This window comes from Erinaceus europaeus, chromosome 2 (genome assembly GCF_950295315.1).
Source record: "Erinaceus europaeus chromosome 2, mEriEur2.1, whole genome shotgun sequence".
In the NCBI taxonomy this organism is placed as follows: Eukaryota; Metazoa; Chordata; class Mammalia; order Eulipotyphla; family Erinaceidae; genus Erinaceus; species Erinaceus europaeus.
The window spans coordinates 189595251-189609968 of record NC_080163.1 but is presented as its reverse complement, the minus strand read 5'-3'; the positions used below and the strand labels follow the sequence as shown (position 1 = coordinate 189609968).

General features: G+C 46.7%; 1 protein-coding gene across 2 annotated transcripts; it reads left to right on the top strand.

Annotated features, from left to right (window-relative positions):
• The first annotated feature begins 641 nt into the window (after positions 1-641).
• Positions 642-13543, top strand: LOC107523358 (cytochrome P450 2G1-like). 2 transcript variants are annotated; one of them, XM_060185993.1, is made up of 10 exons: positions 734-827; positions 2298-2531; positions 2979-3138; positions 5669-5818; positions 6407-6567; positions 7060-7230; positions 9473-9614; positions 11615-11799; positions 11894-12035; positions 13229-13543. In XM_060185993.1, the coding sequence occupies exons 2-10, from the start codon at positions 2352-2354 to the stop codon at positions 13408-13410; spliced, it is 1473 nt and encodes a 490-aa protein (XP_060041976.1). In that variant the 5' UTR covers positions 734-827; positions 2298-2351; the 3' UTR covers positions 13411-13543. The 2 variants fall into 2 exon arrangements, with proteins under 2 accessions (XP_060041975.1, XP_060041976.1); XM_060185992.1 differs by lacking the exons at positions 734-827; positions 13229-13543 and adding an exon at positions 642-727 and having other exon boundaries at positions 11894-12411.
• The last annotated feature ends 1175 nt before the right edge of the window (positions 13544-14718 follow it).

Sequence of the window (14718 nt, the reverse complement as noted above, 5' to 3'; positions counted from 1 at the left end):
GGGATCCCTGGCTGGGGTTCCCCACCCCCCTGCATTGATGCTGGGTGTGAACTTGTTTCCACTCTCTCAGAGTTCCCCTAGACTCTGAGATCTGGAGATTAGGGTTTCAAACTGGGTGTAGGACTCTATGGCCAAATCATCATCCCAGAAGGAATCTGACTTACGCTGCAAACTGAAGACTTTGTACAGCAGGAGAAAAATCAATGGCAGAAGGGGGGACACAGACTGCCACCCCCCATGAGGAGCAAGTAGCCGCTCCGCTGCTGTCGTTAGAGAAGGTGACACACTGGTCCTGCTGGGGGGACTCCTTGTGGGCACACGCAGGCCACATACTGCCAGCCAGGCTCCAAACCTGCAATGGTGACTTTCTCCTGGCTGAAGTGTGCATGCAGCAGCAGTGGGTCCTGTTCTCCCGAACTGGAACACGCACGGTGAGCTCCTGGCTCTGGCGGAGTTGGCAACATCCCACATCACGTACTTTGGGTTTCCCAGTCCAACACATTGGAACTACCACTTTAAAAAAATAACCCAGAAAAAAAATAACCCAGAGTTAGAAAAAAAAAAAAAACCAGAAAAGTTAAGAGAATTTCTCATCTGTATCTAGAAACTTCTCCATTAGGACTGTAGATCCCCGCCCTTTAGACCGTGTGGCACATTGGCCAATAGGCCTCTTTCATATATAGACTGAGCAATTTGCAAATAGTTGCTTCTTTGCTTCACCCAACAGGTGAGTTCTTGTGTGGGGGTCTTAGAGCAAGAACTAGTTTGCTAGAGCTTTGTGGTCTTGGGAACTTGAACTCCATTGGATTCTAACTCTAAAATCTAAGGTGGGTGGCTTTGTCTTTGGGGTTGAAGTGTTAAAAGGTAGAATACCCAAAGTGGGGTTCAGATCCTTTGTTTCTTAAGGGTAGGTCTGGGTTTTGGGTTCTTTTCTGCTAGTGGGTCCCTAGAACAGGGGGGTTTATAGTGAAACTGGGTTTAAGTGCTTCCAGTGTGTTTAGTTATGTATTTGACTCACTTGACTAATATTCATAATTCCTTCATATATTTTGTAAGGATTATTTTTCTGAGGAAGTTGTTCTCCAGTGTATCTGCAGATTTATTGTGTGGATGGGAAATGGATTTAAGATCTTCCTTGTTGTCCTAGACATATTTCTTATTAGTCATTCTTTTTCTTGATTAACCTGTTTGGAAGCTTATTAATTTTGCTGTTCAAAAAGAGAGTTTTTGGCTTCATTAATGCTCTCTATTGAATTCCCCTCCAGGACTGTATCAACCTCTGCTCTAATTTTCTAATTCTTTGTACTGACTTTGCTGTTTATTCTCTTGAATCATAAAGTGAAAAGTTGGATCATTTTTACCAGTAGATCTTTGCCCTTTTCTTTTCCCTCCTCTTTCACATATTTAATTAGTGATTTGATCAATGCTCTTTCCATTTCGTAATTTTTGTGAAGGTTAATGATTTGCAGGGATTGATATGCAGGTGCAATTCCTCATGTCCATGTGATAAATATCTGCAAAAACACTCCTATCTCAGCCTAGATCCTTTATTTTCTTTTGTGTACATTCAACTCCTCTAAGTGTTGGGCACTTGGACTCTCAAGGAATAAAACTGACACAAGGTCACTATATCCCTTGACGAGGTTTTATTGTGTCTTGTATCCAACCACAAGTGAGCTAGCATGGGCAGCAGGACCCAGGACTGTCCACTTCTTTACTCTTTGTCTCCACACAGGATTTTCACAATTAAGTAACAAAGACTCAAGTCTGGTGTTTTGAGAACCTGTTGTGGCATCATTCTCATATTATCCTCTAGCTCTCTGAACCTTTGCCTCACTTTCAAGGTTTAAAAGAAGCAGGATGGTTGTGTCTGACAAAGTTATAGATGGCATCCCTGATCCTTAGCAGGACTTTATTAAATATGGTGACCCTGTTTGACAAATAAGAAAATGGAGATTCAAAGATGAGTTCAGTGTCTCATTCAATGAGGAAAGAAGGAACTAATATCTGAAACCTGGTCAGCTTCTGCAGAAAGTTCGTTTCTCTTTGACTGGGAAAAATAAAAGGTATATTCAGAGCTAGAGCTGAGCTAAGGAAGTGGGAATGAAAAATTGGAAATAAGGAGAAAGGAAATGGCTCCCTGGATATTCTTGGAAGAATGCAAACCACTGTCAATGGGGCATTGTGCTTACATAACTAAAACCTAAAGGGAGAGAGAGAGAGAGAGAGAAATCACTTCCACAGTGGCCTCCATTGCCAGAAAGTGTGAGTCCCCAGATGTTCTGTTTGGTCTCCAGAGACCTATTTAGGCAGGATCTGAAGTGCAGGACACAAGCCCTCTCCCTGAACTGATGGCGCTGAGCTGGGCCGCCACCACCATTCTGGCGCTCACCCTGTCTTGCCTGCTCATCCTCATCACCTGGAAATGGAGAAGCAAGGGAGCCAAGCTGCCCCCAGGCCCCCTGCCTCTGCCCTTCCTGGGGAACTTGCTGCAACTCAGGATCACGGCCATGCTTGATTCTTGCCTGCAGGTGAGCCTGTTGTTCCTCTCAGACAGGGCTCAGAGCAAAGACACAGTAGGGCAGATTCCCACTCTCTCAATCGCAGTACTCCAGAGTCATATTCCCTTGTATTTCTAAAGCATAGCCTCAGAATTTCAGGTTGTCTTAGTTCATCCTGGTACATGCAGTCTACTTCACATGTGTATCCTCTCAGAGAAAGAAGAGTGGGCCATGGACTGTACTTAGTCCATGACTACGAGTTGTGATCAGCTTGGGGGGGTGTGGTGGGGTGTGAACTCACTGAAATTCCCCAGTGTCCTGGCTCCTCTGCCCTCTTTGGCAGTTGTCTGTCCATCACCAGAAGGAACACTTTGCCCCTGTCCTGTGCCCATGTGACACACTCCCCTACAGCTCAGGATTGATCTCTATGGGGAGCGCCAGCAGGCCCCAACATGCTGTATCTTCCTTCTCTTTCAGCTCAGGGAGACATATGGCCCAGTCTTCACGGTGTACTTTGGGTCCCTACCAGTCGTGGTTTTGTGCGGACATGATGCTGTGAAGGAGGCTCTGGTGGGCCAAGCAGATAACTTCAGTGGTCGTGGACGAATGGGCTCAGTTCCTAAGAACCGTGAGAAAGGTAAGTAAAAATGACAGAGTTGGGAGTTGGGCTGTAGCGCAGCGGGTTAAGCGCAGGTGGCGCAAAGCACAAGGACCGGCATAAGGATCCCGGTTTGAACCCCGGCTCCCCACCTGCAGGGGAGTCGCTTCACAGGCGGTGAAGCAGGTCTGCAGGTGTCTATCTTTCTCTCCTCCTCTCTGTCTTCCCCTCCTCTCTCCATTTCTCTCTGTCCTATCCAACAATGACAACAACAATAATAACTACAGTAATAAAAAACAACAAGGGCAACAAAAGGGAATAAATAAATAAAATAAATAAAATTTATAAAATTTTATTAATAAATTAAAAAATCTTTAAAAAAATGACAGAGTTATGTACACTTACATCATGCTTTCTGTCTATGAACATATCACCCTGAACAACGTGATCTCTCTAGAACATGCTTCCTTGAGTCCCACACTCTGTGGGAAGCACACAGCTTGTGTGATTACACTGACTTCTCAAAGGATGGATGATTTAGCCTCACAACAAGATTCCAAAGAAGGAGACCTCAGGTGAGAAAGATTAGAGGATGACAAGGTGAACCCTGGGAGGGCATAGGAATAAGCCCAAACCACTTCCCACATCCAACTTCTGCTGTGTTACTCCTCTCAGCTCCATGAAGGAAATGCAGGCTTCTCTGGCTAGTTACTCCCTCTCAGCCAATCTGCAAACCTTCATTCAAAAGCACAGCACCTTTACTTGACCTTATTACTCTCCACTCATCTGTCTCTGCCTGCTGGAACATTGAATTCCAAGTCACCTCAGGTCCCTCTGCCCATCCTCCCATCCACTCACGGAACCATCCGAGATCTGTCAATTTCTTCATTTATCAATAAGTGCATGGAATGGTCCACCCAGCTAGTCATAGACAGAGTACTAGGTCCTGACTGCCACTCATCATTCCACAGCCCCTTCACTGATATTCACCTTTTTCTTCAAGAATATCCACACTGGGGGCTGGGCAGTGGCACACCCAGTTAAGTACCATAGTCCTGTGGAAAAGGACATGTGCAGGGACGCGCGTTTGACCCCCTGCTCTCCATCCACCTGCAGGAGGGATGCTTCACAAGCGGTGAAGCCAATCTGCTGCTCTCTCTCTCTCTCTCTCTCTCTCTGTATCCTCCTCCCCTCTCAATTTCTCTCTGTCCTATTGAATTAAAAATAAGGAGAAACTGGACTCCAGGAGGTATGGATTCACAGTGCTGGCACCAAGCCCAGTGATAACCCTGGCGGCAGGAACAAACAGAAAACGTGAATCGCCACACCGAAGGCGGGTACAGAACTCTTGGGGTGGGTGCGAAGTAGAGCTGTACACTGTACTCCTACAATCTAGTAACCTGCTATTAATCACACATAATAAAGATAAAAAGAATATGCACATATGCAGAGTCTGTAACTTCCTTACTTTGTTTTATTCTAAAAATGTTTTATTAGTGATTCAATATTGATTTACAAAATTACAAGGTAACAGGGGTATAACTCTGTGCCACTCTCACCACCAGAGTTGTCTGCTCCCATTTTCTCCACTGGAAACTGCAGTGGTTCTCCCAAGATCACAGTTTCTATTATTTCTGTAACTACCTGTATTTATATGTACTTGCCTATTGTTTCTATGGTCCTGCCGTCTCTTCCTTTCTAGACACACTTATTACTTCTGACTGTCTTTCCTTTATTTTTTTCTCTTTCTTTTTCTGTGTCCTAATGGAATTGGTGTTCAGAGCCCTCTGGTTTTCTTCTCCTAACGTTTCCCCCTCTGGGAGTATGAGCCAAAATCCTTTATGGAGTGCAGACTGGAAGATCTGGACATTGGAAGGTTGGTCCATACCAGCCTGTTTCTGTCATTCCTTCTGACCTTTCCTACTTTTGATATTTGTGTGGTTCTTAGATGCGCACTGGTTTCTCAAGAGAGTAAGAGACATTTGGACTCTTAAGCTCCTTCTACATCATAAAAGCATTTTGTCTCTTTGCACACCTCTTTATGCACCCAAACTTACTTTATGCGGTTTCTACCTGGTTTTTTGAGAAGAACGCCTCCATGACATTCAGCATTCATTGCCTGACCCCCAATTCTCCCACTTCATCTCCAGTGTGTGCAGGGCTTACCCGAGTCTCCCATGGGAAGCTGGGCTGTAGAACTGCTGCTCTTGAACTTCTAATTTTTTTTTTAGATTTTTTTTTTTTGCCATGCCGGCCTTTTAAAAAAATCTTTATTTGTTTATTGGGTAGAGACAGCCAGAAATTGAGAGTGAAGGGGGAGATAGAGAGGGAGAGAGAGACAGAGAGACGCCTGCAACCCTGTTTCACCATTTGTGAAGCTGTCACCCTGCAGGTGGGGACCAGGGGCTAGAACCTGGGTCCTTGTGCACCAACATGTGCACTCAACCAGGTACACCACCACCTGGCCCACTGAACTTCTAAATTTTCATCACTGGTCTCCATCCTTGTCTAGCACAGATGGGGCACAGGAGGCAAGGGCGGCAGAAGTCTGACCTTGAGGTTCCCACAGGTCTAGTCTTTGCTAATGGAGAACAGTGGAAGATTCTCCGACGCTTCACCCTGACTGCTCTCCGGGACTTTGGGATGGGAAAACGGAGGATTGAGGAACGAATCCTGGAGGAGGCTGGCTTCCTGCTCAAGGAATTCCACAAGACCAAGGGTATGGGGCTCAGGGAATAGGGCTGTGAGCTGACTGGGTGACTGTGAAGGTCTCATTTATGAGCAGACAGGTGTTGGTGAGAGAAAGGGCTGGTCTGGGGAGCAAGAGAATTGGTGAAGAGCTCCTGTAGGTTTCTCAGTGGGTTTAACTGTCAGTGTTCACAAGAAAAGTGGTCCAGAAGACCACTTGTACAGGAACATTAACTACTGAGTCCCAAGAACAGCTCACAATTTCCTGTGAGAAGGTATGGTGTTGACAATAGTGATTAAAAAATTTGTCTGGCATGTTCATTCCAAATTTAAGTCTGTCTATCACAAATACAAACTACCCACTCTTGACTCAATCAATGCAGAGGCCCTTGGCTTTTCTCGATGCTTCCTTTGTGATAGGGGCCATGGTAACACCTGTCAGGAACTATGATACTGAGCCCTAAAATCCATGAAGTGGCTGGTTACCCCCTGTGCAGGGTAGACAGAGAGTCCTTGCCATCCATTACTCAGCAGTGGAAGCAGAACTTCGATCCCTGACAGAAGGCCCTGTCTCTACACCCTGAACTGTACCTCCAGTGAAGGCTGTGTCCACCCCCAGGTGCACCCATCAACCTCACTTTCTTCCTGAGCTGCGCTGTCTGCAATGTCATCAGTTCCATAGTCTTTGGAAGCCGCTTTGACTACGAGGACGGGCAGTTCCGGAAGCTGCTGCAGATGATCCACTGGAACGTATCTGCTATTAACTCACCATTGGCACAGGTGTCCACCCACCTCCTCTGTGCCCACCCTCTATGCACACTCACCAAACTCTCACCCTACCCCTTGTATTTGGAGTAATAATGATCTCCAAGACAGTTGGTGCCATTACAGGTGAATTCCTCATCTCTCTGTGATAGGTGTCTGCTCGCCACCCCCATCACTGACTCCAGTCTCTTTCCATCTGCATGCACGGGGTCCCCAATGCCCTCCCCGCCTCCTGCCCCTCCCCTGTTAGAGTCCTTGGCTCTGTCTCAGTCCACCACACCGAGTCCCAGTGTCACCCTGCAGGCTGAAGCTGCCTCCTCACCTCCCACTTCATTCTCCACTCAGTGCTGGCAGGAAAGGAGAAAGTGTCCCATGTCTCCACCAAGCCAGGGATGCCCCCAGGTCTTCATCCTGGGGCCAGATGCTGAGCCCAGAGAGCTGAATCCATCCAAGGCCATCACACCTTTTCAGATCTTTGATGACAGCCCCTTGCCTCCCCTCCCACAGCTGTATAACATGTACCCTGGAGTCATGCAGTATTTGTCAAGAAGAAATGATCACAACTTGAAAAAGGAGCTCACAGATTTTATTACCACCACAGTTAAGGCCCACGAAGCCTCCCTGGTTCCACAGAACCCTCGAGACTTCATCGACTGCTTTCTCATCAAGATGCACCAGGTACTTGTGCTTCCTGCACCCACCCCCTCATCTCCTCAAGCCCCAGCATCTGCGGGCTAACATCACCTGTAACCAACTGGGAGGAAGAAGAGTTGGCATCATATTCCACACATCCCTTTATTCATAGATGACCTGTAGAAATGGTAAGAGCCCTAATGGTAGCTGTTGACATAATGATAGCTAGTATCCTTTGAGTGGCATGGAGGTAAGAAATCTTTCCAAAAATATTTTATAAGAATTTACTGGATAGAGACAGAGAGAACTTGAGAGGGTAGGAAGAGAGAGGGAGAGGGACAGAGATACAGATAGAGGGAGACATAGAGGGAGAGACTTCAGAGATAGAGGGAGAGCACTGCTTCACTATTTGTGAAGGTACCCCTCTGCTGGTAGGGAATAGTGGCTTGAACGCGGGTTCTAACATATGCGCTGAACCTGGTGCACCATTACACCAGCCTCCAGAAGTGAGAAATTTTACAACTTTGCATGTAATTTATGACCACAGAGAATGTAGACCCCACAGTCTTGGAATACAAGCTGGAAACATTCAGTCATGCAATAAAGAGTTTGTGAATGGTGGTCTGGGAGTTGGCACAGTGGATAAGACATTGGACTCTCAAGCATGATGTCCTGAATTCAATCCCCGGCAGCACATGTACCAGAGTGATGTCTGGTTCTTTCTCTCTCCTATCAATTCTCATGAATCAATAAATAAAATTGGGAAAAAAAGAGTTTGTGAATGTGAATTCTGAGAGAGCAGGTGGTGGTGCACCTGGTTAAGCACTCCCGTTACTATGCACAAGGACCCACGTTCCAGTCCTCACTCCGCACCTGCAGGGGGGATGCTTCATGAATGGTGAAGCAGGTTGAAGTTCTGCCTCCCTCCCTCCCTCCTTCTCTCTCTCCCCTATCACTTTCTCTCTTTTCTGTCAAATAAAAATAGAAGAAAAGTTTTGAAAAAGAAAGGAAATGTCAATTCTTAGAGGCATGGAAACCAGACACGTGTGCTTCTGTACCCTTCACTCTGAGCCACCAGGCAGTGGTGCACCGGGTTGAGCGCAGCCATTCCCAAGGACCAGGACCCAGGTTCAAGCCCCTAGTCCTCACAGGCACAGACAAGCTTAACCTGCAGTGACGCTTTGCTGCAGCTGTCTCTCTCCCTCCCACTCTTCCCAAACCTTGTCCGTCTCTTTGCCCTGTCAGTTAAGAAATAACGGGGGAAAAGGGCAAAATAGCCACTGGGAGCAGTGGATTTATCATGCAAGCAACGATACACAGCTGTAACCTCGGTGGAAATAAAAGGAAGGGAGAGAGAGAGAGAGGGAGGGAGGGAGGGAGAAAAGAAATTTAGTTTTGATGACAGGGCCTCTGCATGTGGATGTTTGTAAGTACATGTCCTTATGTCCTCCAGTATTCAGCTGTAAGGAGACCATCTCTCTTTCTTTGATTTTTTAAAATTTTATTTATTTATTGGATAGAGACAGTCAGAAATCAAGAGGGGAAGGAGTGATAGAGAGGGAGAGAGAGAGAGGGAGAAAGAGAGAGAGAGCTGCAGCCCTGCTTCACCATTCTCAAAGCTTTCCTCCTGCAAGTGGGAACTGAGGGCTTGAACCTGGGGATCCTTGTGCATTGTAACACTTGCATTCAACCAGGTGCGCCACCACCCAGCCTCTCTCTTTCTTTTCTTTGCTTTTATCTTTTTCTTTTTATTGCCTCCAGGGTTATCACTCTGACTCAGTACTGTTGCTCTGAATCCACCACTTCCAGCGAACATTTTTAAAATTTGTATTCCTTTCTATTTCTCTTTCATCTGACAGGACAGAGAGAAACTGAGAGGGGGAGAGACATATAAACAAACACTTGCACACCTGCTTCACCGCTAGTGAAGCTTCCCTTCTGCAGCTGGGGAAAGAGAGACTCAAATCCAGGTCCTTCCAGAAGGTGATACGTGTGCTTAACCTGGTGCACCACAGCCTGGCCCCTGTCTCTCTTTCCCTTCCTCCAATCCCCTCACAGCTCCCCAGGGCCCACCTCACTGACCTCCCCTGCTGTTTGTCCAGCCTGCCAGGCAGACACCTGCTGGGGGACCTTTCTCTGGAAGCTCCACCCCTGACAGCCCCTTTGGCTTTTTTTTTTTTTCAGTCAGTCAGTGGTGTTTTCACAAAGGTTTGTCGTGTCCACTAGGATGAAACTAGGAGAGGAAGACAGAGAAGCTGATGGTTCTTCCTCTTCCTCTTGTTTTCAGGATCAACGTAATCCCCACACAGAATTCAACCTCCAGACTTTGCTGATAGTCCTTTTCGACCTGTTCTCTGCCTCCACTGAGACCATTACCTCAAGGCTCTATATTGGATTCCTGCTGCTGCTGAAGCACCCGGAGGTGATGGGTGAGCATCTCCTGGAGCTGCGGATTCTGTGAGCCGCCCCTCCCCCTCCCCACCCCCAGGAGAGACGGCACAGTCAGGAAAGCTTAGACTCCTTTTACTGACATGGGTACTTCGTTTTGTTGTTATTGTTGTTTTACAATAACTTTTTAATTAGTGATTTAATAGTGATTTCCAGAGATGATAAGAAATTAAGGTTGGTTTGGGGAGACAGCAAAGTGGTTCTGTTTATTTATTTTACTCAGACATCCAAGGAAGGTTATTTTATTTATTTTTACTATAGCACTGATAAGCTCTGGTTGATGGTAGTGCTGGAGACTGAACCTGGGACTTCAAAGCCTCTAGTCTCTGAAGAGTCTCTTTGCATAACCATTATGCTATCTACCCCTACTCCAGCATAATGGTTCTGCAATAGACAGTCATGCCTGAGGCTCTGAGGCCCCAGGTTTGATCCCCAGCACTACAAGAAGACAGAACCTAGCAGTATTTTTGTATCTTGTCTATCATATTATTTCTCTCCCTCCCCCCTCTCTCTTTCTCTCTCTCCTTCCCTCTCTCTTTCTCTCTCTCTCCCTCCCTCCCTCTCTCTCTCTCTCTTTCTCTCTCTCTCTCTCTCTCCCTCCCTCTCTCTCTCTTTCTTTCTCTCTCCCTCCCTCTCTCTCTCCCTCTGTATCTCTCTCTAACAACACAATAAATTAAAAGATTTTAAAAATTAGGGGTATAATTCCTTACCACCCCTACCCTAAAAGCAACACTGAGTACCTTGTGGTAGGGAAACCCAGAATTTCAGTCTGGCGGCTCTTGAACTGCTTCTGTCTAGTGTCTGCCTTTGTTTCCCGCAGCTGCTGTGCACAGTACAAAAACAGTGCCACTGACAACTATAGAATCAATTACCTTACAGAGCAGAATTTAGACATTCAAACTGACTTTTCTTCTTGGGTAGAGCCAAGATGCAGCCAGACTCTAAGCCTTTTGAGCTTCCAGACCTGTGTGCCTTCACTCTAACCTCACTGTTCCTCATCCTGTCGACATGCTAGCCCTGGCCCTCTAACTCCCCCTTCTCCTTCCTCTTCTCCTTTTTCATTTCTCCTCCTCATTTTACTTCTTCCTCTTACCCTCCTTTTAAAATTTTTTAATTATCTTTATTTATTGGATAGAGACAGCCAGAAATTAAGAGGAGAGGAACAGAGAGACATCTGCAGCCCTGCTTCACCACTCGCGAAGCTTTCCCCCTGCAAGTGGGGAATGGGGTCTTGAACATGGGTCCTTGCACACTGTAACATGTGCGCTTAGCCAGGTGTGCCAGCAGCTGGCCACCCCCTTTTTTGTAATAAGAATTACTACTGATGTTCAGGGTCTGTACCACAATTCTACTGCTCCAAACCGTTTTCTTTTCTTTCTTCCCTTTCTTTTACTTGATAGAACAGAGAGAAATTGAGAGGGGAGAGGGAGATCCAGAGGCAGTGTGAGAACTCTACTGGGAAAGTCACCACCCACCAGCTCCTTTCATGTAAATCTTCTAGTTCTCGGTCGGGCTTTTCATCCACGTGAAATATGAAGAGAACGTGAAAGGCTACACCATCTGTCTTGGGGTCACTCTTTCGGGAAGCATAGAGTGTAGCTGAAACAATCTTGTTCCTTCATTGGAAGTGATGTCTTTCCATTAGTCTTCTTTTGCTTGTCTCTCCTCCAACCCATCAGAAACTTATGTGAATGTCCTGTCTGAACCAAGAGATTCTCCTCACTTGTCAGTTTTCTACGATCTTGTTGCTTTCATCATAGAGACAGTGGTCCCACTTGGCACTGAAGCCTCCTCTGTGTCTCCCATTTGGTCTGGTGATTATTCTCCAGCCAAGGTCTTGTGTGAAGAAGAAAGCAGCACTTCATACAGTGACCTGCTTGGCTGAGGCTACACAGGTGCTAGGATACAATGTCCTGGCCCCACACGGGCCTCAAGAAGCATCACTGGTGCCCTTCTGTTTCCTATGTTGTGTTTCTTGCAGCCAAGGTTCATGAAGAGATTGACCAGGTGATTGGGCCACACCGGTTACCTAGTATGGATGACAGGCTGAAGATGCCCTACACAGATGCTGTGATCCACGAGATACTCAGAAGGAAAAGGACAGGCATGGGTATCCCCCGTTGTGTCACCCGGGACACTGAATTCCGAGGCTACCTCCTGCCCAAGGTGGAGTTGAGACTGCACTAGGTCTCCCTCTCTCCCCCATCTGGGTTCCCCACTCCCACCTTTTGTTCTCCTAAATGCCCTCTCTTCACCTCAGGGCACCATCGTGTATCCTCTGCTGGACTCTGTCCACAATGACCCCAGCTACTTCAGTCAGCCAGATGCCTTCTGTCCCCAGCACTTCCTGGATGAGCAAGGCCAGTTCAAGAAGAATGAAGCCTTTATGCCCTTTTCCTGTGGTAGGTTTCTGTGCTGTGATATCCCACCCCCAGAAACCTGCTCTCTGTGTGCTCCAACTGTTTGCCTGTATCTGAAATTTAGGGCTTGGGGCAGTGGGTGTGGTTCCACAGATCTTAAAACACTGGACTTGGGGCCAGATGGTGATACACCTGGTTAAGCGCACACATCACAGTGTGCACAAGGACCGGGGTTCAAGCCCCTGACCCCCACCTACACAGGGAAAAGTTCACAAGTGGTGAAGCCGGTCTGCAAAGTCTCTCTGTCTCTCTCCCTCTCTATCTTCCCCTTCTCCATTTCCCCCTCCCTCCTCGATTTCTTTCTCTGTCTCTATCCAAAAAATAAATAAATGAAAGGAGCAACAACAACAAGAAAATAACCAAACTGGGCTTAAAACACTGTGATCCCCTAGCTCCCAGGATCACAGACATCAACATTAGGACTCTCAGAAGCAGAAAGTAATGTGCTTAAGTGGGACCTCAAAAACTTTTCTGCCAAGGACCAAACACCTGTTGGATTTATTTTTTCTTTCTTTTTTTTTTTTTTTTTAGATTTTCAGTCTGAATTCACACCTTAAAACTGAAAAACCATGGATATTCACAGCATTTTAGTCATGATTATGCCTATGACTAGAAAGAAAAACAACTACAAAGACAAACAAACCAACTCATCAGCCAACCCCAACTTGGTTTAAGCACACAGAATTCTAATTGCATTTTATTTCCAGAACACATAATGTCAGGTTTTTATTTTATTGTTCAACCATTTCTGTTTTCAAGTAATTTTTTTTCTTTGATGGGACAGAGGAATTGAGAGGGGGCAGGGTATAGGTTGGAGAGAGACACCTGCAGCATTGCTTCACTGCCAGTGAAGCTTCCCCCCAGCAGCTGGGGAGATGGGCCTTGAACCCTGGTCCTCTGCATGGCAATGTGTGTGCTCAACCAGGTGTGGAAACCCCCTGACTGGGTCCCACCATTTACTTCAAAAGGCAAAGAGCTTTCTTGGTTGGAGGAACAAAACCGGCCAGCAGGTGACCTAGCCCTGAGGCTTTAAACTCCAGGGCAGCAAGTGGATAAGTCAGCAGGTCTCCCCAGGGACCCTGGACTCAGCTGCTGCCCATGGGGAGGGGGCTGTACCGCTCCCCACAGCCCTGCGTGCCAGCACCTCTGTGACCAGCCCTCCTCTGTGCCCACAGGGAAGCGTGTCTGCCCTGGGGAGGCACTGGCACGCCAGGAGCTCTTTCTCTACTTCACCTCCATCCTGCAGAGCTTCTCCCTGCGCCCCCTGGTGCCACCCAGGGACATTGACATCACCCCCAGGTTTGTAAACACAGTGAGTGTTTACTGCCAATATGAGTTCTGCTTCCTTCCCCGCTGAGCTGTGCTGGGGAGCAGGGGGCGAGGGGAGAGCTCAGCCCAGTCCAGCCCATTCCACATGTTACTCTGCCATCACTCTCTCCCCTGTGAGTAAACCCCAAACGCCCCAGAATTCTTCCTGAAACTTCAATAAAAAAAAAAGAGAGGAATTCACTGGTGTCTCAGCTCCTTGGAAGCTTACTTGGGTAGTGCGCTACTTTCCCATATGTACAGCCCAGGTTTGAACCTGGTCCTCATGGCATTGAAGGAAGCTTCTGTGCTCTGGTCTGTCTCTGAGTTGAATTCTGTGTCTTTTGTGTTACCATGCAAAAGAACGCCGGTTCAATCTCCCAGTCCCAATGACAGTAGAAAAGCTTCAGAAGTAATGAAGCAGTGCTGCAGAGTTCTCTCTCTTTGTATCTCCTCCTTCCTTCCCAATTTCTCTGTGTCTCTATTTAATTAAAAATATACGAATAAAATCATGAGTGTTTCGAGAGTCAGGTGGTAGCGCAGCAGGTTAAGTGCACATAGCGCGAAGTACAAGGACCAGCATAAGGATCCCGGTTTAAGCCCTTGGCTCCCCACCTGCATGGGAGTCGCTTCACAGGCGGTGAAGCAGGTCTGCAGGTGTCTATATTTCTCTCCCCCTCTCTGTCTTCCCCTTCTCTCTCCATTTCTCTCTGTCCTATCCAACAACAATGACATCAATAGTAACTACAACAATGAAACAACAAGGGCAACAAAAAGGGATAAATAAATATAAATTTTTTTAAAATCATGAATGTTTCATTACTGCTACTATTGGCTAGAGACACAGACTACAAGGGTCACTGAATACTTGGATTTGTGTGTATCATCCACACTCTGTGGGCAGGAAATGCACCACTAGCCCAGAAGAAAATTTAAGCCACCTCTATAAAGGAATATAGAGGGGGCCGGGTGGTGGCGCACCCGGTTAAGTACACGCAGCAACAAGTGCAAGAATTCATGCAACAATCCGGGTTGAGCCACCCTCCCCACCTGCAGGGGGAAGCTTTAGAAGCGGTGAAACAGGTCTGCAGGTGTCTATCTTTCTCCCTCTCTATCTCCCCCTTCTTTCTCAATTTCTCTGTTCTATCTAATAAAAAAAAAGTGGGGAAAAAATAACCATCAGGAGCAGTGGATTCACAGTGCAGACACCAAACCCCAGCGATAACCCTGGAGGTAGCTAATAATAATAGTAATAATAATAATAAATGAATATAGACATCAGGTGCAAGAAATCCTTGGATTCACCAAAGAAAATAAGTTAATTCTTTCAGACCCCTGGTCACACTCACTGTTAATGAAT